At 36.6% G+C, this 25258-nt stretch overlaps 1 protein-coding gene across 1 annotated transcript in view; it reads right to left on the bottom strand.

Moving 5' to 3' along the window:
- Positions 1-5068: 5068 nt before the first annotated feature.
- Positions 5069-25258, bottom strand: part of LOC128664418 (tetratricopeptide repeat protein 41-like) — a 331531-nt gene continuing 311341 nt past the window's right edge. Inside the window, exons 13-16 of the mRNA XM_053719249.1 lie at positions 20978-21127; positions 8041-8174; positions 7241-7364; positions 5069-6425 (exon numbers count right to left, since the gene is read on the bottom strand). Coding sequence (XP_053575224.1) covers positions 5801-6425; positions 7241-7364; positions 8041-8174; positions 20978-21127 — 1033 coding nt within the window. The 3' untranslated portion in view covers positions 5069-5800. The remainder of the gene's footprint in view (positions 6426-7240; positions 7365-8040; positions 8175-20977; positions 21128-25258) is intronic.

Here is a 25258-nt window from a genome sequence, read left to right as displayed (position 1 = left end):
GGCGGACAGCTTGCAAACAACCCCTATAACTTGCACTGTATTTAAACCAGTCACTTTGAACTTTGAAAACTAATTTTATTAATTTCAAGTAGCAGCAGATAGATGTTTGGGAAGGATCAGGGAGTGGGGAGTGTCAGGTGGGAGGGTAATCTCTGCTGTAAAAATTATCAGGTAAGCATCATTTATGTTTTTCTTCTTAAACGGGAAGAGTCCACAGCTGCATTCATTACTTTTGGGAGAAAAATACCCAAGCTAGAGGACATTGAATGCAAACAAAGGGTGAAGGCCTGAAATTACCCGACACTCTATAAACGACAAAATACACAGGTAAAAAACCTGAAGCCCAGGTAACTGCACATCAGTTACACAACCAGCAAGCCAAACTAAAAGGCCCCTCAGCCCCAGAGACCGCTAAACACAAACAGCCTCCGAGAACCAGCCCCACGGCACTAGACTCCCATGGAGAGTACCCGGCCGAAGAACAAGGACCTCTACCTGCCCCCGGAAGGGAGAATAGATCCCAGAAGAAAACAAAAGACCATTCAAGTAGCAGCAGATAGATGTTTGGGAAGGATCAGGGAGTGGGGAGTGTCAGGTGGGAGGGTAATCTCTGCTGTAAAAATTATCAGGTAAGCATCATTTATGTTTTTCTTCTTAAACGGGAAGAGTCCACAGCTGCATTCATTACTTTTGGGAGAAAAATACCCAAGCTAGAGGACATTGAATGCAAACAAAGGGTGAAGGCCTGATATTACCCGACACTCTATAAACGACAAAAGACACAGGTAAAAAACCTGAAGCCCAGGTAACTGCACATCAGTTACACAACCAGCAAGCCAAACTAAAAGGCCCCTCAGCCCCAGAGACCGCTGAACACAAACAGCCTCCGAGAACCAGCCCCACGGCACTAGACTCCCATGGAGAGTACCCAGCCGAAGAACAAGGACCTCTACCTGCCCCCGGAAGGGAGAATAGATCCCAGAAGAAAACAAAAGACCATTCCACACGGCTCAGCCACCAGAGGACAACCCAAGGATGTCACGATAGGAGCACCCAGGGAGACACACTCCCTAAAAGAAACATACTAAGGAAACCCGAGAATAACCAAGAGCTTCAGCTGACCACAAGCTTAAATTCAAAGTGTAGCCGAACAAGCCCCCAACACAAAAAATCAGTACCTGAGACTGGATTCAAAGTCACGACCCATGGTTTCCCGGCTAGGTGTACTAATCCTAAATTACGCTAGAGGGAATTCCAAAAGTGGACCAGAAGGCCACCCTCACATCCCTGACACAGCCTCATAAGATGCGTCAGAAAAACAATGAATGCCCTGTTATCTCGTAACAAGGCGAAAACCTGTAGGCTAGACAAGCCTACAGCAGGGACAGGAACACCATCCCAGTAGCTAGAGTTCTCCACAAGAACCCAGGCCACCTGAACAAGAACTTGCATAACCAGCTTCCGAAGAAAGGAACCCAACCACTAAAGAGGCACAGAGTATCCGACAACAACCTTCAGAAACCAGGGTTCCAAGCAGCATCCCCTCCCATTAGAGAGAGGACGACAAAAAAATCCTCCCCCCTAAGGGGAGGAAAAACTCAAAATGAAAACGGTCACAATGTAACAAGGAACTAATCCCTGACCTTCCCTTCATGGTAAAGATCCCAGCCCAAGCTGGTCAACTCTTGAAGGAAGGATAGATCTATGAGGAACAAAACCCCCAAGTAGAATTCTGACCGCTACTAAAACCGGTATGCTACTGTGAGTCAAGACAGACTACGTCCTCGGGTAGACCCCCTTCCACTGCTGTCCTCCCTAAACAGGGACCCTTCTCAAGAGAAACAAAGTTCTCGCACCTCTAGCATCTAAATATCAGAAACCACCCTGAACATGAGCCATATCAAGGATCAAACCCACAGACTCCTGCCGCCGGGACTGTAGAACCAGTCACTATTCCACATCTCCTCTTCCAGGGTTCTGAATGCAAGAAGGGAAAACCTCTACCAGGCAAGGAAAGAATAATCCACAGGCCGCTACAGATATTGAGTAATTCCAAACATGAGAACACTCAAGAACCCCACCCCCATCTAGAAGAGAGGGGAACTAAAGCAACGAACGAACACCCACCATAGGGGTTAGACCTCAACATTGCCAACCCAGTAGAAAAGATACCTGGATCTATAGGATCAATAAATGCGCCAGAAGACCAGTAAAGATCCCTCATAGGGACCTAGAACCTAAACCTCAGGCAGATAGAAATCCACCTTGAGAAGAACCCCACCCCCCATAAAGGGACAGGTGGGACCACAACCCTAAGATGTCACCGAACCGTCCACCCCCCCTGGCGGAGACATGGTCCTAGGCAAGAGTCCTCCAGAAACGGAATCGATCAAAGGATCTAGCTTGCTGAGGAACATCAAGCTGCCTCCTAAGAGTAGGAAGGCACCACCTAAAGTTCGTAGGCTTAGCAAACTAGCAAACACCTCGGATCAAGAGTCTAAAAGAACTCCTGACATCTGAGATCAGCACCCAGTGCTACAAGAACGCAAGGAAACCTCACAGACAAGCTTAACCACATGATACATACATTGGTAAGGCAAGGACCAGCACCCGAAGGTGGATGTGAACCTCGACCCTCCGGCTTGCCATCCCAGAAGGCTAGTCTTAAATCATCCCACAAAACCCCAACAGGCAATGGAGATAAATGGTCATCTACCTGACCTCAGAAGGGCAACCGTCCAAAACCGACCTCAGCCCCTCACTGCTAACCCCAAGGCTATCGCAGATAACACCCAAGCGTCGCAGACCATGGTCAGACCGAGGGCAAACCTATATGTAAGAGACAACAGTCTCCAAATCCCTGTAAGATTGATCTTCCAAGAAGATTCCCCTTAACAAGGTATAAGCTGGAAGTTTCACAGCTCCCCACAGGAATTCTGGGAAACCCCTGCACTCCTCCTCTCAGAGTAACGAACCCTGAACAAGGAAGAAGGAAATGCATGCATTTCCAAACCAGATGACACACCCAGGCAGGAAGGAAGAAGACTCTGCCACCGCAAAAACAATGCTATTAGGCTAAGAGTCAGTATTCGGACAACCGTACATGGGATGTAAACGTTCACCACTCGGAACACTAGACCACAGAGGTCCGTCACGTCTCCCAACTCCCAAGGAATGGAAACTATGGTTCTGCGTCCCCAGGGACCTGTAAGAACTATGATGACATCTGATGATTCAGACCCAATCCCAGGCGCGTAGCCCAAAAACAATCTTAGATCGGCTCAAACAACCTTTCACGGAAGTGTTGGATCTACACACAAGGCCTCCTCTTCAACTTAGGATCCAAGCCCGGAGTCCACATCATTAGGCCGATTATCATTCAGAATCCGACAGGATTAATCAGCACCAAGAAGGTGACATGAACATAAGAACAGTAGAAAAATGTCCGACCAGTACCAGCCTGGTATAAGGACACTCCCAGACTGTCTAAGGTCCAAGAAAAAAATCGACCCGAAGGTTTAATAAATGAAACTAGAAAACATAATGCTGTTGTTCAAAAGTGTGCAACTTCCGAAGAAGTGCCCACGTGACAAAACGCAATGAACGCTGAAGAGATTGGCTTCATCCCAAAACGCTGCAACCAGTTTTCCATTCATCAACTAAGGCCTCGGATCCCTCGGCCCGCTAGGACTGGGATCCTCTAACATAGTCAAAACATGCCTTAAAAGAACACGAAGACGTGACAGCCTATAATGGAATGCAAAATCATCCCTTGTCGGATCAACGAAAGAACCTGAATGTGGGGGCCCTGAAGCCTCAGGGGCCAAGGCTTCCCCAGGAGGCAGAACTGAATAAGGCGATCCCACGCCCGATGGGCCCTGTTTAACCGAACACGGACAATATCTTAGAAATACTTCACTGGGAAGATATAAGTGAGACAGTGCCATAGAAATGGCCATGCGGAACTGTGCCGTAACCTCTGGCAGAAACAGGCCATCTTACGGAGAAGGAGTAAAGGCCATAGGGACACCTGCTAGCGTAGCCAAAAAAAGAGTCTGGGTCACGAGCCTCCTGGGACATGGACACCCCAGCTTCAGGAGAAGAGAGTACTATAGAACAGCAATCGGAACGTAACTGCCAGTTACAAAAAGGGCGTGCAATCTCAAGAGATCGCTTCATAAAAATAAGGCCGTTATGTTCCGAAAAGGCTGTGAGCCTAGGATTGCTACACATATACAGATAGAACCATATAACAAACATGATTAAAGTCCCCCCTGTTCAATAACCCCCCTCAGGAGATATTAACCCATGATTCCTTACCTTAAGATAAAAGGAGTCCCACTGGGACCCTATCAAGTTTCATTAACATTACATACATATATCGAAATAAAAATGAAACTATCTTAGCCTCGCTAACATGGACTTGAGTGAAGAAAGGTAGGCAGCGAAACTCGCCAATGCTGATTACTAAGGAGCTGTTAATATGAGTCGGGATGGTTTCGCAAGGAAAACTCCCCCTGCATCTCCGGACTCTAACTTTCATCCATGCTCTCACTGAGAGGCTAACAGGATTACTTAAAACTCCAGTCTCATTTTGAAGAGTACTACCCTCCATAAGAGACTAACTCGAACGTCTGACACTTCTCTCCCAACCTCTTGTGACGAAAGGCAAAGAATGACTGGGGGATGAGGGAAGTGGGGGAGGTATTTAAGCCTTTGGCTGGGGTGTCTTTGCCTCCTCCTGGTGGCCAGGGTCTGTATTTCCCAAAAGTAATGAATGCAGCTGTGGACTTTTCCCATTTAAGAAGAAAATTATTAATTGCACACTGTCCAAAAGTGGCATCCTATGACAGTTCCAGTTTAAATATTTATTTTACTAAGGACAAAAATGTCAAGACAGTAGTACAGAGAGTATATCAACAAACACAAGAATTTATTTGAAGGTACATGAAGTGCCATTTACAGAATTTCTACTTTTCATATACGATACCCAAAAAGAACATCAGTCAATTAAGGTAGAGAGAAGAGCAAGCACTGTGGCACTATGTATTTTCCATATGTGGTCATGCTGGGCATAAAAGCCTCTCGTAGTTTCATCACAACATAATTGATATAAGTAGGACCATTAATAACAAATAATTTCTAAATTGAGCTCTTCTTTTAAACAGATGCTCATTAATATAGTAAAGTCTTTACATAGTCAAGAGTTGTACACATTTAATAAACAAAATCATATTTTGGGGTTCATAAACAAAAATCATTCTACAAATGTTTTAAATATGTCAGCAAACCATCTGGTTGATATATTTGTTAGTTCAGAACCAAAGTACAAAGTTTTAGTAGTGAGCTTCTCCTCTGACGAAATGTACAAGACAGCGCCCCTCATATAAAAGATGTTACTTTTTTTCTCTTTAAAGAACATTGTGGAATTTATTTTTAATTTGGGGAATTTACATTTGACCCAGGGTTCTCACACAGCTCTCATGTGTTAAAAGCATATTACAGATCAAGACAACAAATGCAATGCTTTCACTGAGCGATTTTGATCTCAGTGCCTTTCTTCCACCTACATCCCACCCTTTTCTTTATTCCACTCTACATGGCAAGTGCATTGTTGGCTCTTAAAAAATGTTCCATGTTTTGCCAAAGTCAGCTGTTGGTTGTAGTTTCCATAGGATAGTGCAAAGTGTAACTGCTCCCACCCCTTCCCTTATATTGTCTTACACCCCTCTGAGGAGGCCCGCCTAAAACTTTGAAAACCAAGAAAATGATAATAACGTGTCAAAACAAAATTCCTATATTAGATCATTTTTGCCTTATTACGTAGCTGATTTCTTTTAGGTGGAAACGATACATCAAGAGTTGTGTATCGCCCAGGAACATGGTACCACGCAGCTTTGTGGATGAATTTATCTATGTCAGAACTGGACTTTGGCCTATTAAGTGGAGCTAAAGATGCAATGGTACTTAGAGGACCTGTCATTGATGCAGAATAGACACTTGCAGGTCGAAAAACAATGGCAATTCTCTCAGAAGTAGGTTTCCTTCCACTTAATGTTAATGCCTGAGATACTGGGATAGTTTCAGCTTTTTGTGGATTTTTCTTCTCTTCCTTGTACAGTAGTGAAGATTTTCCATGAACACACATAATGTTCCTTGTGCTTAGCAATGTTTGCATAGAATGTTCTTGATTTATGCTGCACTGTGATAAAAAGTCTTTGGCACCATCAGTCTGATTTAGGGAATTTATGTTATTGAGGGCAGGAGCTTTGTTTAATGTTGTGTCATGATTGTTTATTATTGATAGAAAATTATCAAATCTTTTGTAATGCTGTACACTTTTTGGCCTCTGAATACTGTTGAATTGTTGATATCCAAAATGTTCTTTATTAATGGGAGATGCACTTTTCACCTCTTTGAGAATGCTAAATATAAAATCAAAAGAGATTATAGCATGAATCAATATCATATTATCTTACTTATATTAAAATATAAGCCTATAAAAAAGTCAACATTTTTAATGTATATTTTTATATGAATATCTGTAAACTTCACAACTGTAATGAATGTGATAGATAAAAAACGTATATAATTAAGATTACATAATTAAAAGTTATGATTTGTTAACAGATCTGTATAAGTACACAAACAACAATAACAAAATAGTAACAAAAACAGCAATAACTAAATAATCTTAAATCAGACTTCTGTAAAGGTGCAATAAAAGGCTTTTTAGATTGGATTGTTAATGTTAGGTGTGTTCTTTGGCGCGGGGGAAAGGGCCATGGAGGATGTGGGTTGCTGATGGGGGTCTAGGTTTAGCAGTGGTATTGGCAAAAATGGAAGATATAATGTAAATTCGGGTTTACAGACTGAGAGATCATATGAGTGGGAGGTGTCTGAGGTTGACGTTCTGTATGTTGGTTAGATTAAGTGGGGGGATACTGATGGATGGATTATACAGGAATGGTATTTGAAAGTTGGGGGCTTTGCTATGGGGTAATCACAGTTAGTATATTAACACTGGGAGCCTAGAAACCTATTATCTTTTGAGATATCTTTTGTTGCTCCATTATTAATGACACTAAGCTTTTAGATAGTGCTCTATTATTTTGGGTCACACAGGATCTAAGCCTAGTCTATGATTGTTTTAAATATGTAAAAAGCTAGCTGTACTTGTATTGCCCTTGAACCAAGATACAAGATTAGAAATGTTATTAGCTTTTCAGGCAAGACTTACCTTTGGACTTCAAGACTCAAATGATGATCATGACCTACAACACTTGTTCTGAGATCCAGTGATCTTTGAAGTAGCCCAATGGCTTCCTTACTTCCTCCAAAATCAGTCTGATTTAATAGTTTACCTGACAAAATTATTAATGCAACAAAATGCCCATTATAATCAGTATGCCAATGATTCATGCCAAAACAATTACCGCTCAAGTAGTATTCTCCACAAATGATTAACCCAAGCCTTGCATTATTTAGTGAAGTGTACAGTTGGCTCTTAAGATAAATGGGCAACATAAAATTATTTTATTGTGAAGTAATTAAATTATGTACTATTTTCTGAGAACATTGTGTGTATACTTTCCTTAGGACATTTTTGTTCCAAAGCTAATATGATAACATTTTAATATATTTTTCCCTGAGAAAATAAATTCAGAGTGATTAAAGGGGCAATAACTTTTTGTCACATCTAAAAAGGTATTTTAAAATGTATTACAATGATTGCTTTGCAAAATCAAACGTACCTGCAAGGGAAAAAAACTGAAGGAAAGCCTCTGTCTGCTAACAGAGCTGGGAAAGTTTTTGTTAGATAATGAAGAATATCTCCCTAAGAATAGGTTACGCACAAACATGCATTTCCCATTTTACAATCAATACAGACAAATTCAGCATTACCTTTTTTTATGCAAGTACATTTGTAACATGTTTAAGTAGTACTTCTTCGTATGCTTGGTAGCTTATTTCTTTAGTTTAGTGTCCCTATGTGGATTTATTTTCTTTATTGCATAACATAGCTTTCATTAGCCTTACCTGCTTTAAGTAAAGTATTGCTTAGGCTTAATTGGAGATTCTGTTTGGCAGACACAGATTTTGTCAAAGCTTCAAATGCCACTTTTATTTCTATAACCGCTGTGTAATAGTTGAGCGCTCGTATCCTGTGGGAACTAAAATACTGATGTTTAATATGATTCTGCAGACATGCTCATATAAGCAAATAGTAAATGTGTAACATCCACTGCCTGAGGTACTTCTACATTTATCTATTTTCACAGCAGGTTTTTTGTTTTTGTTGTATGTTTTTTCCAATAAATACAATTCTTAATTTTCTTATTAATTCTTATTTCAAAAGTTATTTTTAAAAATATATTAAAGAGAGATTTCCACAATTCCACAAGAGTTCTCTCTCTTAATTGACATATTAACCGTTGTTCAAAACCATTTCCTTTCCCAAAGAATGTCACACTGCTTTTTGAGCTGTAAAGCTTGAAATTAGCAGGACCACAAATTTGGCTGTTTGCGGGAGCACAATAATTAACTTTGCGGTAGCAATTAGCGCTCTGAAAATTAACCAGAAATCTGATCTCTGGTTAATTTTTTAAAAGTGCCCCAAATGCCCTCACAATAGAGGACATTGTAGTTTTTTTTTATTTAATTTTTTTATTTAAAAAAAAAAAAAAACTGCACTAGGCAGTTTTGGGGCTTAAAAAAAAGGCGATTAACTTGTAATACCAGCGCATATTATCATGAGCTGGTATTACAAAGTGGAGCGCTAATATCGCTTGCATGCAAGTGATATTTAGTGCTCCACTTCTAATTTGCTATTTAAGGTTTATTTATGTTTATGAATTAGCTGGTTTTGAAGCCACAACCTAATAAAATGGGTTGAGCTTGTAGGTATAATCAGATCTCATTACTTTATCACATTGTGTACATATAGTGAACATGCTTCTTTATCTTATATCTGTCCGTAAACCAAAGACCAATACTTGGAGAGAACAATGGAAAATTAACATTTTATTATCTTATCTCTTCTATACCCCACTGGGAGTGTAATTTCTTCTGCTGGCTGTGTTTGCACAGCTTATATATAGCTTGGACCTAAGGCCAGAAACTTTCAGAATAGGCACAGACAAATGCTGTGGCGGACATTTTCAAAAGTACAGACCTTAGTGAAGGACACCAAGGTACATTTGAAATTAAAAACATTATTTTATAGTGCTTGGTGTTATTATACTGATGCAGATACCACTGATCCTATAACCAGCCCTCCTCTGGCTATACCCATGTGCCATTGTCACTACTGTGTCATTATATAGTGCTGGGTGTTATTATACTGATACAGATACCACTGATCCTATAACCAGCTCTCCTCTGGCTATACCCATGTGCCATTGTCACTACTGTGTCATTATATAGTGCTGGGTGTTATTATACTGATACAGATACCACTGATCCTATAACCAGCCCTCTTCTGGCTATACCCATGTGCCAGTGTCACTACTGTGTCATTATATAGTGCTGGGTGTTATTATACTGATGCAGATACCACTGATCCTATAACCAGCCCTCCTCTGGCTATACCCATGAGCCAGTGTCACTACTGTGTCTTTGTATAGTGCTTGGTGTTATTATACTGATGCAGATACCACTGATCCTATAACCAGCCCTCCTCTGGCTATACCCATGAGCCAGTGTCACTACTGTGTCATTATATATAGTGCTGGGTGTTATTATACTGATGCAAATACCACTGATACTATAACCAGCCCTCCTCTGGCTATACCCATGAGCCAGTGTCACTACTGTGTCATTATATAGTGCTGGGTGTTATTATACTGATGCAGATACCACTGATCCTATAACCAGCCCTCCTCTGGCTATACCCATGTGCCAGTGTCACTGCTGTGTCATTACATAGTGCTGGGTGTTATTATACTGATGCAGATACCAATGATCCTATAACCAGCCCTCCTCTGGCTATACCCATGTGCCAGTGTCACTACTGTGTCATTATATAGTGCTCAGTGTTATTATACTGATGCAGATACCATTGATTCTATAACCAGACCTCCTCTTGGCTATACCCATGTGCCAGTGTCACTACTGTGTCATTATATAGCGCAGGGTATTATACTGATGCAGATACCACTGACCATATAACCAGCCCTTGTCTGGCTATACGCATGTGCCAGTTTCACTACTGTGTCTTTCTATAGAGCTGGGTGTTATTATATAGATGCAGATACACATCCAGTATTTCATTCAGGCTTTATTTATTCCATAACTTATCACCCAATATCGCTAGCAGTCTCTTGACAAGCCACTAACTTTATTCACACTACATATTTTTTTTTTATTCCTATTATTTAATCAGAAAGAAAAGATATACTAAGGTTGTGGCGGACACTGCAAGGGCTAGTCACGGACACCTTGCATGTCCCTGCAGGGATAACACAGGCTAAATCAACTATTTCAAATGCCAATATAAGGGTAAACACACTCCAGAAAGTAAAGTGGATCCTTGGGAACAAATTAAAGGGGAGAACATTTTTAAATAAACTATCCCTTTAAGGTTTAAGGTTATTTTTTTTTATACAAACTTGAAAAGATTTGCAACCTTTATGCCTTTAAATTGAATATATTCATGTCACCATAAATAAATGTCTACTACAATCTTATAATCACTGTATGATGGATTCATTTCTGATTGGCAGACATATGTAATACTTAAAAAAGAGTATTCTATATAAACAAAAAAACTGGTAAACAAAAAAAAATGGTAATAAAGGGACATGAAATTTCAATTTTTTTCTTTCCTGGTTCAGATAGAGTATGCAATTTTAAACAACTTTCTAATTTACTTCTATTATAAACATTTTACTCATATTCTTGGTCAGGATCACTATATGACATTAGTTTTGCAAGAATGTTATCCAATTGCAAGAGCACTAGATGGCAGCACTATTTCCTGCCATGTAGTGCTTCAGACACCTACCTAGGTATCTCTTCAACACAGAATATCATGGGAGTGAAGCAAATTTGATAATAGAAGTAAATTGAAAACTTTTTTAACATTGTATGTTCTATCTGAATCACAAAATTTTTTTTTGTGTTTCATATCCCTTTAAAAAAAAAAAAAAAAGTGAGCTAACAGAGACATACTAAAGTCTAGATGCATTTAGAGATGCCCCGGATAATTATGTCTAAAACATAATACTAAAGTCTAGATGCATTTAGAGATGCCGGGATAATTATGTCTAAAACATAATACTAAAGTCTAGATGCATTTAGAGATGCCGGGATAATTATGTCTAAAACATAATACTAAAGTCTAGATGCATTTAGAGATGCCCCGGATAATTATGTCTAAAACATAATACTAAAGTCTAGATGCATTTAGAGATGCCGGGATAATTATGTCTAAAACATAATACTAAAGTCTAGATGCATTTAGAGATGCCCCGGATAATTATGTCTAAAACATAATACTAAAGTCTAGATGCATTTAGAGATGCCAGGATAATTATGTCTAAAACATAATACTAAAGTCTAGATGCATTTAGAGATGCCCGGGATAATTATGTCTAAAACATAATACTAAAGTCTAGATGCATTTAGAGATGCCGGGATAATTATGTCTAAAACATAATACTAAAGTCTAGATGCATTTAGAGATGTCGGGATAATTATGTCTAAAACATAATACTAAAGTCTAGATGCATTTAGAGATGCCGGGATAATTATGTCTAAAACATAATACTAAAGTCTAGATGCATTTAGAGATGCCGGGATAATTATGTCTAAAACATAATACTAAAGTCTAGATGCATTTAGAGATGCCGGGATAATTATGTCTAAAACATAATACTAAAGTCTAGATGCATTTAGAGATGCCGGGATAATTATGTCTAAAACATAATACTAAAGTCTAGATGCATTTAGAGATGCCGGGATAATTATGTCTAAAACATAATACTAAAGTCTAGATGCATTTAGAGATTCCGGGATAATTATGTCTAAAACATAATACTAAAGTCTAGATGCATTTAGAGATGCCGGGATAATTATGTCTAAAACATAATACTAAAGTCTAGATGCATTTAGAGATGCCGGGATAATTATGTCTAAAACATAATACTAAAGTCTAGATGCATTTAGAGATGCCGGGATAATTATGTCTAAAACATAATACTAAAGTCTAGATGCATTTAGAGATGTCGGGATAATTATGTCTAAAACATAATACTAAAGTCTAGATGCATTTAGAGATGCCAGGATAATTATGTCTAAAACATAATACTAAAGTCTAGATGCATTTAGAGATGCCGGGATAATTATGTCTAAAACATAATACTAAAGTCTAGATGCATTTAGAGATGCCGGGATAATTATGTCTAAAACATAATACTAAAGTCTAGATGCATTAAGAGATGCCGGGATAATTATGTCTAAAACATAATAATAAAGTCTAGATGCATTTAGAGATGCCCGGGATAATTATGTCTAAAACATAATACTAAAGTCTAGATGCATTTAGAGATGCCCGGGATAATTATGTCTAAAACATAATACTAAAGTCTAGATGAATTTAGAGATGCCGGGATAATTATGTCTAAAACATAATACTAAAGTCTAGATGAATTTAGAGATTCTGGGATAATTATGTCTAAAACATAATACTAAAGTCTAGATGAATTTAGAGATGCCGGGATAATTATGTCTAAAACATAATACTAAAGTCTAGATGAATTTAGAGATTCTGGGATAATTATGTCTAAAACATAATACTAAAGTCTAGATGCATTTAGAGATGCCGGGATAATTATGTCTAAAACATAATACTAAAGTCTAGATGCATTTAGAGATGCCGGGATAATTATGTCTAAAACATAATAATAAAGTCTAGATGCATTTACAGATGCCCGGGATAATTATGTCTAAAACATAATACTAAAGTCTAGATGAATTTAGAGATGCCGGGATAATTATGTCTAAAACATAATACTAAAGTCTAGATGCATTTAGAGATGCCGGGATAATTATGTCTAAAACATAATACTAAAGTCTAGATGAATTTAGAGATTCTGGGATAATTATGTCTAAAACATAATACTAAAGTCTAGATGCATTTAGAGATGCCTGGGATAATTATGTCTAAAACATAATACTAAAGTCTAGATGCATTTAGAAATGCCGGGATAATTATGTCTAAAACATAATAATAAAGTCTAGATGCATTTAGAGATGCCCGGGATAATTATGTCTAAAACATAATACTAAAGTCTAGATGCATTTAGAGATGCCGGGATAATTATGTCTAAAACATAATACTAAAGTCTAGATGCATTTAGAGATGCCGGGAAATTATGTCTAAAACATAATACTAAAGTCTAGATGCATTTAGAGATGCCGGGATAATTATGTCTTAAACATAATACTAAAGTCTAGATGCATTTAGAGATGCCGGGATAATTATGTCTAAAACATAATACTAAAGTCTAGATGCATTTAGAGATGCCCGGGATAATTATGTCTAAAACATAATACTAAAGTCTAGATACATTTAGAGATGCCGGGATAATTATGTCTAAAACATAATACTAAAGTCTAGATGCATTTAGAGATGCCGGGATAATTATGTCTAAAACATAATACTAAAGTCTAGATGTATTTAGAGATGCCCGGGATAATTATGTCTAAAACATAATACTAAAGTCTAGATGCATATAGAGATGCCCGGGATAATTATGTCTAAAACATAATACTAAAGTCTAGATGCATTTAGAGATGCCGGATAATTATGTCTAAAACATAATACTAAAGTCTAGATGCATTTAGAGATTCCAGGATAATTATGTCTAAAACATAATACTAAAGTCTAGATGCAGTTAGAGATGCCCGGGATAATTATGTCTAAAACATAATACTAAAGTCTAGATGCATTTAGAGATGCCGGGATAATTATGTCTAAAACATAATACTAAATTCTAGATGCATTCAGAGATGCCGGGATAATTATGTCTAAAACATAATACTAAAGTCTAGATGCATTTAGAGATGCCGGGATAATTATGTCTAAAACATAATACTAAAGTCTAGATGCATTTAGAGATGCCGGGATAATTATGTCTAAAACATAATACTAAAGTCTAGATGCATTTAGAGATGCCGGGATAATTATGTCTAAAACATAATACTAAAGTCTAGATGCATTTAGAGATGCCGGGATAATTATGTCTAAAACATAATACTAAAGTCTAGATGCATTTAGAGATGCCCGGGATAATTATGTCTAAAACATAATACTAAAGTCTAGATGCATTTAGAGATGCCGGGATAATTATGTCTAAAACATAATACTAAAGTCTAGATGCATTTAGAGATGTCGGGATAATTATGTCTAAAACATAATACTAAAGTCTAGATGCATTTAGAGATGCCAGGATAATTATGTCTAAAACATAATACTAAAGTCTAGATGCATTTAGAGATGCCGGGATAATTATGTCTAAAACATAATACTAAAGTCTAGATGCATTTAGAGATGCCGGGATAATTATGTCTTAAACATAATACTAAAGTCTAGATGCATTTAGAGATGCCGGGATAATTATGTCGAAAACATAATAATAAAGTCTAGATGCATTTACAGATGCCCGGGATAATTATGTCTAAAACATAATACTAAAGTCTAGATGCATTTAGAGATGCCCGGGATAATTATGTCTAAAACATAATACTAAAGTCTAGATGAATTTAGAGATGCCGGGATAATTATGTCTAAAACATAATACTAAAGTCTAGATGAATTTAGAGATTCTGGGATAATTATGTCTAAAACATAATACTAAAGTCTAGATGAATTTAGAGATGCCGGGATAATTATGTCTAAAACATAATACTAAAGTCTAGATGAATTTAGAGATTCTGGGATAATTATGTCTAAAACATAATACTAAAGTCTAGATGCATTTAGAGATGCCCGGGATAATTATGTCTAAAACATAATTCTAAAGTCTAGATGCATTTAGAGATGCCGGGATAATTATGTCTAAAACATAATACTAAAGTCTAGATGAATTTAGAGATTCTGGGATAATTATGTCTAAAACATAATACTAAAGTCTAGATGCATTTAGAGATGCCCGGGATAATTATGTCTAAAACATAATACTAAAGTCTAGATGCATTTAGAAATGCCGGGATAATTATGTCTAAAACATAATAATAAAGTCTAGATGCATTTAGAGATGCCCGGGATAATTATGTCTAAAACATAATACTAAAGTCTAGATGCATTTAGAGATGTCGGGATAATTATGTCTAAAACATAATACTAAAGTCTAGATGCATTTAGAGATGCCGGGAAATTATGTCTAAAACATAATACTAAAGTCTAGATGCATTTAGAGATGCCGGGATAATTATGTCTAAAACATAATACTAAAGTCTAGATGCATTTAGAGATGCCGGGATAATTATGTCTAAAACATAATACTAAAGTCTAGATGCATTTAGAGATGCCCGGGATAATTATGTCTAAAACATAATACTAAAGTCTAACATAGTAACATAGTAGATAAGGTTGAAAAAAGACTGAAGTCCATCGAGTTCAACCTATACAAATCTAAAATACTTACAAAAAGCTCCAGTTAAGCTTAAATAACCCCATTAAAATGTGACCCATTTAATACTAGCAATCATATCCATGAATTTTGTTTATATACAGAAATTTATCCAGACTATTTTTAAATGTATCTATGGTATTGGCATTCACTACCTCCTTTGGTAATGAGTTCCACAATTTTATTGCTCTTACAGTGAAAAAACGTTTCCGTTGCAGGAGATTAAATCTCCTTTCCTCCAACCTTAAATTATGACCTCTTGTCAGAAACAATTTTCTTGGAATAAAAAGAGCTTCTGCCATCTCTGTATATGGGCCTTGAATATATTTATATAAAGTAATCATGTCACCTCTCAAGCGCCTTTTTTCTAAAGAGAACAGACCCAGTTTGGCTAGCCTCTCCTCATAGGTTAATTTCTCCAATCCCCTTATTAGCTTTGTGGCCCTTCTCTGAACTTTTTCTAGTTCTGCAATATCTTTTTTAGCAATCGGTCCCCAGAACTGCACTCCAAACTCAAGGTGAGGTCTTACCAGGGCTTTATATAATGACAGAATTATGCTTTCCTCCCTTGAATCAATGCCTCTTTTAATACATGCTAGTATCTTATTAGCCTTTGAAGCCGCTGCCCTGCATTGTGCACTCATCTTTAGCTTGTTATCTATTACTACTCCCAAATCCCTTTCCTCCTGTGTTTGGCTAAGTCTTGTCCCATTTAAAAAATACATAGCCTGCTTATTTTTACTTCCAAAATGTAGAACCTTACATTTTTCCGTATTAAATCTCATTTTCCATTCACTTGCCCATAGTTCTAATTTTAGCAAATCCCTTTGCAAAGAGAGTTCATCCTGCTCTGACCTAATGACCTTACTTAACTTAGTATCATCTGCAAAAATAGAGATGTCGCTATTTAATCCTTGCTCCAAGTCATTTATAAAAATATTAAAAAGAACAGGGCCCAGTACTGATCCCTGGGGGACGCCACTGATTACCTTTGTCCAATCTGAGTATGATCCATTTACTGCTACTCGTTGCTCCCTATCTTTTATCCAGTTATTTATCCATGAGCTAACATTTTCAGCTATTCCCAGTCCCTTAATTTTGTGCATTAATCTCTCATGTGGCACTGTATCAAATGCCTTTGCAAAATCTAAGTATATCACATCAACTGATTCCCCTTTATCTATATTTTTACTTACTTCCTCGTAGAATCTAATTAGATTAGTTTGACATGATCTATTTCTCCTAAAGCCATGCTGATTAGAACTCATAATCTTGTTTACACGAATATGCTCATCAATATAATCCCTTATAATCCCTTCAAATATCTTCCCCACTATTGATGTCAGACTAACTGGTCTATAGCTTCCTGGATCATCCCTGCTTCCCTTTTTGAAGAGTGGCACCACATCAGCTTTACGCCAATCCTGGGGTACCATGCCTGAGGATAATGAGTCTTGAAAAATTAAGAGTAAAGGTTTGTCTATAACAGTGCTAAATTCACTTAACACCCTTGGGTGTATTCCATCTGGGCCTGGAGTTTTATTTACCTTAATATTTTTTAGTTTTTTCCTGATATCCTCTAAACAAAACCCAGTTAGTGGTATGGACTGGCATGTTCTATTCTGTTCCAAAGTATCATTCAATGGTTCCTCTCTTGTGTATACTGAAGAAAAAAACTGGTTTAGTACCTCAGCCTTCTCCCTGTCATTATTTATCATGCTACCCTCCACACATTTTAATGTACCTATATTATCCTTCTTAGACTTTTTGCTATTTATGTACTTAAAGAACCTTTTAGGGTTAGACTTAGAATCCTTGGCAATTAATTTTTCATTTTCAATTTTGGCTAATTTGGTTGCTTTTTTGCATGCTTTGTTACATTCCTTATAAATATTGTATGCTGAGTCTGTACTATTTTCTTTTAATAATTTAAATGCCCTACGTTTTTTCCTAATTTCTTTTAACACATTTTTATTTAGCCATAACGGCTTAGTTTTTTTATTTTTATTTTTATAACCATATGGTATGTATTGATATGTATATTTATTTAACAAATTTTTAAATATTATCCATTTATCCTCTGTATTTTTATTAGAAAATACATTGTCCCAATTTATATTATTTAATGATTTCCTTAAATCGTTGAATTTTGCTTTCTTGAAATTAAAAGTCTTAGTTAAGCCTTTAAAACACTGCATATGAAAAGAGATTTCAAATGTGACCATGTTATGATCACTGTTACCCAAATGTTCTTTAACTTCTATGTTTGATATTATATCTGTATTGTTTGATAGCACTAAATCCAATATAGCTTTACTCCTAGTTGGCTCCTCTATTAATTGTGACAAGAAGTTATCCCTGAGAACATTTAAAAATCTATCCCCCTTAGCTGAATTACTAGTTTCATTGGCCCAGTTTATATCAGGGTAGTTAAAATCTCCCATAATTACAGCACTGTTATTAGCAGCCTTACCTATTTGGATAAGTAGTTGAGTTTCCTCCGGGTCACTAATGTTGGGAGGCTTGTAGCATGTTCCTAGTAATATTTTTTTAGGATTTTTCCCCCCACTCTTTATTTCAACCCACAGGGTCTCTACATTGTCACTTGTATCATAAATATCTTCCCTTATTGTAGGTTTAAGGTCAGGTTTAATATACATGCAGATTCCTCCACCCCTTTTATTATTCCTGTCCCTCCTAAATAATGTATACCCCTCTAAGTTAACTGCCCAGTCATGTGAATCATCCCAAAGTCTAGATGCATTTAGAGATGCCGGGATAATTATGTCTAAAACATAATACTAAAGTCTAGATGCATTTAGAGATGCCGGGATAATTATGTCTAAAACATAATACTAAAGTCTAGATGTATTTAGAGATGCCCGGGATAATTATGTCTAAAACATAATACTAAAGTCTAGATGCATTTAGAGATGCCGGGATAATTATGTCTAAAACATAATACTAAAGTCTAGATGCATTTAGAGATGCCGGATAATTATGTCTAAAACATAATACTAAAGTCTAGATGCATTTAGAGATTCCAGGATAATTATGTCTAAAACATAATACTAAAGTCTAGATGCAGTTAGAGATGCCCGGGATAATTATGTCTAAAACATAATACTAAAGTCTAGATGCATTTAGAGATGCCGGGATAATTATGTCTAAAACATAATACTAAAGTCTAGATGCATTTAGAGATGCCGGGATAATTATGTCTAAAACATAATACTAAAGTCTAGATGCATTTAGAGATGCCGGGATAATTATGTCTAAAACATAATACTAAAGTCTAGATGCATTTAGAGATGCCGGGATAATTATGTCTTAAACATAATACTAAAGTCTAGATGCATTTAGAGATGCCGGGATAATTATGTCTAAAACATAATAATAAAGTCTAGATGCATTTACAGATGCCCGGGATAATTATGTCTAAAACATAATACTAAAGTCTAGATGCATTTAGAGATGCCCGGGATAATTATGTCTAAAACATAATACTAAAGTCTAGATGCATTTAGAGATGCCGGGATAATTATGTCTAAAACATAATACTAAAGTCTAGATGAATTTAGAGATGCCGGGATAATTATGTCTAAAACATAATACTAAAGTCTAGATGAATTTAGAGATTCTGGGATAATTATGTCTAAAACATAATACTAAAGTCTTGATGAATTTAGAGATGCCGGGATAATTATGTCTAAAACATAATACTAAAGTCTAGATGAATTTAGAGATTCTGGGATAATTATGTCTAAAACATAATACTAAAGTCTAGATGCATTTAGAGATGCCCGGGATAATTATGTCTAAAACATAATACTAAAGTCTAGATGCATTTAGAGATGCCGGGATAATTATGTCTAAAACATAATACTAAAGTCTAGATGAATTTAGAGATTCTGGGATAATTATGTCTAAAACATAATACTAAAGTCTAGATGCATTTAGAGATGCCCGGGATAATTATGTCTAAAACATAATACTAAAGTCTAGATGCATTTAGAGATTCCAGGATAATTATGTCTAAAACATAATACTAAAGTCTAGATGCATTTAGAGATGCCGGGATAATTATGTCTAAAACATAATACTAAAGTCTAGATGCATTTAGAGATGCCAGGATAATTATGTCTAAAACATAATACTAAAGTCTAGATGCATTTAGAGATGCCCGGGATAATTATGTCTAAAAGATAATACTAAAGTCTAGATGCATTTAGAGATGCCGGGATAATTATGTGTAAAACATAATACTAAAGTCTAGATGCATTTAGAGATGCCCGGGATAATTATGTCTAAAACATAATACTAAAGTCTAGATGCATTTAGAGATGCCGGGATAATTATGTCTAAAACATAATACTAAAGTCTAGATGCATTTAGATATGCCGGATAATTATGTCTAAAACATAATACTAAAGTCTAGATGCATTTAGAGATTCCAGGATAATTATGTCTAAAACATAATACTAAAGTCTAGATGCATTTAGAGATGCCCGGGATAATTATGTCTAAAAGATAATACTAAAGTCTAGATGCATTTAGAGATGCCGGGATAATTATGTCTAAAACATAATACTAAAGTCTAGATGCATTTAGAGATGCCCGGGATAATTATGTCTAAAACATAATACTAAAGTCTAGATGCATTTAGAGATGCCGGGATAATTATGTCTAAAACATAATACTAAAGTCTAGATGCATTTAGAGATGCCGGATAATTATGACTAAAACATAATAATAAAGTCTAGATGCATTTAGAGATGCCGGGATAATTATGTCTAAAACATAATACTAAAGTCTAGATGCATTTAGAGATTCCAGGATAATTATGTCTAAAACATAATACTAAAGTCTAGATGCAGTTAGAGATGCCCGGGATAATTATGTCTAAAACATAATACTAAAGTCTAGATGCATTTAGAGATGCCGGGATAATTATGTCTAAAACATAATACTAAAGTCTAGATGCATTTAGAGATGCCGGGATAATTATGTCTAAAACATAATACTAAAGTCTAGATGCATTTAGAGATGCCCGGGATAATTATGTCTAAAACATAAAATTAACTAATTGGAAAAAATTTTAAAGTTACTTCTTCAATCATTTTCATGAAGTTTTGTGTAGTGGACAAAGATTACTAAGCTTACCAACCTGCTATCATATATCCAGTACTCATAAAATTAATTTCCAAACTCTTTGTAGTATTTTTTAAACTTATTTTTGGTATAAATAAATCAAATTACTTTTTAAAATTGATAGATAAGGAAGGCCTAAATGCTCACATAGCTGAAAATGCATGATGCTTAGAAGGTGAAGGGGAACTTACTATTGGTTATTCCGTTTTTGGTTTTCTAAATCCGCAAGACATTCTTGGACCTCTCCGCAGAGTATATGCTTCTTGCCATACAGCTTGCACCTGATATCTAAACATTCAGAAAAATATTTTTCTGCCTTAGAAAAATCGCCATCAGAAAATCTGAAACACAAGATAAACATTGTTTGGGGAGCAATCAAAATGCTGTAATAAGTAATGTTTAAGTATAAGTAATTATATATCCATTTTGTACATTAAACAAATTAATGCATGCAAACACAAGCAACAGCTAAACATTTAGGACTAGATTACCAGTGGTGCGCTAACTGAGCTAATAGGGGTGTATCGCAGCTGTTTGCGCATTCGCTTGAGTGCAATTTCATTTAATGTGTGTCAGGAGTATGCAACTTCATAACTCTGATTAACTGTAACGTTCGACAAAAAACAGATCAAAATTACATTTAAAAGTACAGTTACACTCGTAATAACACTGTCTAAAATAAATTAATATTGCATAAAAAAGTTTTAAGGGCTCAAAGATATGAGGTCTCAGATTTTAAGAAAAAAAAAGCAGGCAAAGGGCTGTATAGAGATACATACTTATACATACCTCTATATATATATATATATATATATATATATATATATATATATATATATATATATATATATATATATATATATATATATATATATATTTGTGTGTGTTTATATGTATTCTAGTTTTTTTTCCACTTTTCACGCTCAATTGAAGTCGATGGGGGAATACGTTAACACGGTCAGCTTTTTGCGCGCATTGGGTTAGCGCTCATGCAAAAACTTTTTACATTCAACTTGTAATACACGGGATACCCGACGCACGCAAAAAGCCTTTGTCTAGATAAGTTAACGCGTGAGTGGGAGCGCAAAGTACCGCTCCACTCATAATCTAGCTTTTAATATTCTCATTTCATCGGATAAAGGATTTTGAAGATTTTAAACATCAAATGACAAATATTTAACCAGGACACCACAGTAAACAGTAATTATACGATCTTCAGTAGTAAAATGCTTTTGTATTTCATTTTGAAAAATGTAAATCATCGAAATGAGAACATTGTTTTATTTATTATTCCCTCTTTGCTGATTTAATTTCTTGTATGCATACTTAGTTGATCACAAAGAAGGCACAGATGTGCCCAGACATCCACTTGTAATCTTTGTATTCAAATGCATATGTGTATCATTATGGTTGACATTTATATATCTATAAAATATATGGTTGACTAAAGAAAATGTAGCTATGAAAGGGTCTTCAGACTTTGAATTCTATATTTCTGAACAGAATATCTGTGGGCTTAAAGTATTAGTAGACTAAGGGGCTGATTTATTAACAGTCGGACCGACATGATCCGCTGTAGCAGGTTAAGTCCGCCCGACATTGCTGAATGCCGACAGCATATGCTGTCGGCATCTAAAATTCCACAAGTAGTTCTGGTGAACTGCTTGTGCAATGCCGCCCCCTGCAGATTCGCAGCCAATCGGCTGCTAGCAGAGGGTGTCAATCAACCCGATAGTATGAGATTGTGCGGATTGATGTCCGCCGCCTCAGAGGAGGCGTATGAGTTGAGGAGCACACCTATCCTCAAAAAACTTCTCTTGATCTAACCTCCCCATCCAACTACCACCATATTTCCCTCTTTCCTTAAAGCTTCTTGAAAAGCTAGTATATGTACGCCTATCCAATTTCCTTACATTAAACTTCTACCTTGACCCACTGCAATCTGGATTTTGTCCCCATCACTCCACAGAGACAGCAATCGTTAAGGTTACCAACAACTTACTTACAGTAAAATCAAAAGGCCACTTCTCTCTGCTTATCCTCCTTGATCTGTCTGCAGCCTTTGATACTGTCGACCACCCTCTTTTGCTCCATACCCTCCAATCCTTCAGCATTTGTGACACAACTCTCTCATGGTTCTTTTCCTATCTGTCAAATCGTACCTTTAGTGTAGCCTTCTCTGGGGCCTGCTCTGCCCCATCACCACTTTCTGTTGGGGTACCGCAAGGCACTGTCCTCGGTCCCCTTGTCTTCTCAATCTACACGTCATCATTAGGTTCCCTAATAAAGTCCCACGGGTTCCAATATCATTTGTATGCCGACGACACCCAAGTCTACTTCTCTGCACCAGACCTATCTCCTTCCTTGCTAACCCATGTTACTAACTGTCTTGCTCACATCTCTTCCTGGATGTCCTCTCACTACGTCAAGCTAAATCTCTTCAAAACTGAGCTCCTTTTTTCCCCACTTCTTCCAAAATCTCCACCCCCAATCACTCTATAACTGTCGACAACTCCTTCATTACCTCCACCCCGCATGCCCGATGCCTTGGGGTCACACTTGACTCAGATCTTTCTTTCACTCCTCACATTCAGTCCTTGGCTAAATCCTGCCGCTTCCACCTCAAAAACATCTCTAAAATTAGACATTTCCTTACACAAGACACAACTAAGATTTTAATCCACTCTCTCATCCTTTCCCGCCTTGATTACTGCAACTCTGTCCTCTTTGGTCTCCCCAGCTGCCGCCGAGTTCCTTTACAATCCATAATGAATGCCTCTGCCAGGCTCATCTTCCTTACACGTTGCTCTTCATCTGCTGAACCTCTCTGCCAAACCCTTCACTGGCTTCCACTTGCATCCAGGATTAAACACACAATTCTCACTCTGACATACAAAGCCCTAAACTGCACTGCTCCCCTCTATATCCCTGACCTCTTCAGGGATGCATACAACCTACACTAACCTTTCTTTATACAAGTTCCTCTCCTCACTGCTATCCCCTTGAACCCCCTTAGCATGTAAGCCTAAGAGACATACTGTTGAGCTGACTACAACAGTGTGACTCTTGGCAGGGCCCTCTAACGTCTGATTCCTATATCGTTCTGATGCTGTGAGACAAGGCAAAGAACCTAGTGCAGCGCAGGGGGTAAGTTGCACAGCAAATTAAAAATATATATGTATATGAATATATACATTTATATTTATGTGGTTATATGTGTATATATACATTATATATTATTATATAAGCATATACATATATATTTAAAGTAAAAACACAATCCTATAGACTTCAATGTAAAGGCACTTTTCAGTGTTGTTTCTTTTCTAACTACCCACATGCCCTCACTTTAACCCCTTATAACTGATTTTTTTTTAATAAAACAATAAAGATGCTAATAATATTTTTTTTTACAGAAATTAACTGTCCACTTTATTAGGGGGGCAATTGGGGGACATTTTTTTTTTTAAATCAAGATTTTTTTATTGAGGTGTTACAACAAAATACAATTAGTGAGCATAGTACATATTTTGTAGATTCATAACATGTCTTAATAAGTACAATATCATTTTACCATATGAAATGAAACCAACATCTCAGGGGGACATTTTTTTAATTAACCAGAGGTCTGACCTCTGGTTAACTGCGCTAAGCGAGCTTGCGGGAGCATTACCCAGCCACTTGTAATGGCTAGTTATTTAACGTGTGCCATCTTTACGGGTGCACGGTAAAATAGCACTTCACTTGTAATCTAGCCCTATATCAGATATACTTCTGCCACACCGACTAGTATTGGTGCACCCTCCACTTGCCTCAAACCCTTGCTGTGTTACATTAATGCCATTGTGGGTTAAATAAGGAGTGGAGCCATAATAGTTACGCCTAAGCGAAAAGGGGGTTTATCACGGGTGTTTGTACACGTCAGGTTTTTCACTCATAATACAAGGTAACGTGATTTGCGAACAATTGAAGTTAACAAGCGTTGGGATAGTGCAACCTCAAATCTCTGGTTAACTGTTTCGTGAAATAAAAGCGTTGTACAAAACACATAAAAAATACACTAAAAAGTACAGTTACACTCATAACACCATCTAATAAAAAGTATTAAAAAAATATTGCACAAAAAAAGTTAAAAGGGCTCAAAGATATAAGGTATCAGGTTAGAAAAAAAAGGCAGACAAAGGGCTTTAAAATTAAGATACATACATCTCTAAATATGTACAGTATATGTATCTATAGATATGTTTATATGTGTGTACATATGTATTTATGTATTAATATGTGTATATATGTATTTACAGACATATATACACATATGTACACACATATATAGAAGTGCATTGGAGCCCTTTGCAGTTAAAAAGTTATGAGCCAGCATTGATTAGTTAAAATACATGTCTGTTAAAAGAACTGAAATAAGGGGGCCGTTTGCAGAAGCTTAGATACAAGATAATCACAGAGGTAAAAAGTGT

Source organism: Bombina bombina, chromosome 6 (assembly GCF_027579735.1).
Source record: "Bombina bombina isolate aBomBom1 chromosome 6, aBomBom1.pri, whole genome shotgun sequence".
Lineage (NCBI taxonomy): Eukaryota > Metazoa > Chordata > Amphibia > Anura > Bombinatoridae > Bombina > Bombina bombina.
This window is presented reverse-complemented; position numbering and strand designations above follow the sequence as displayed.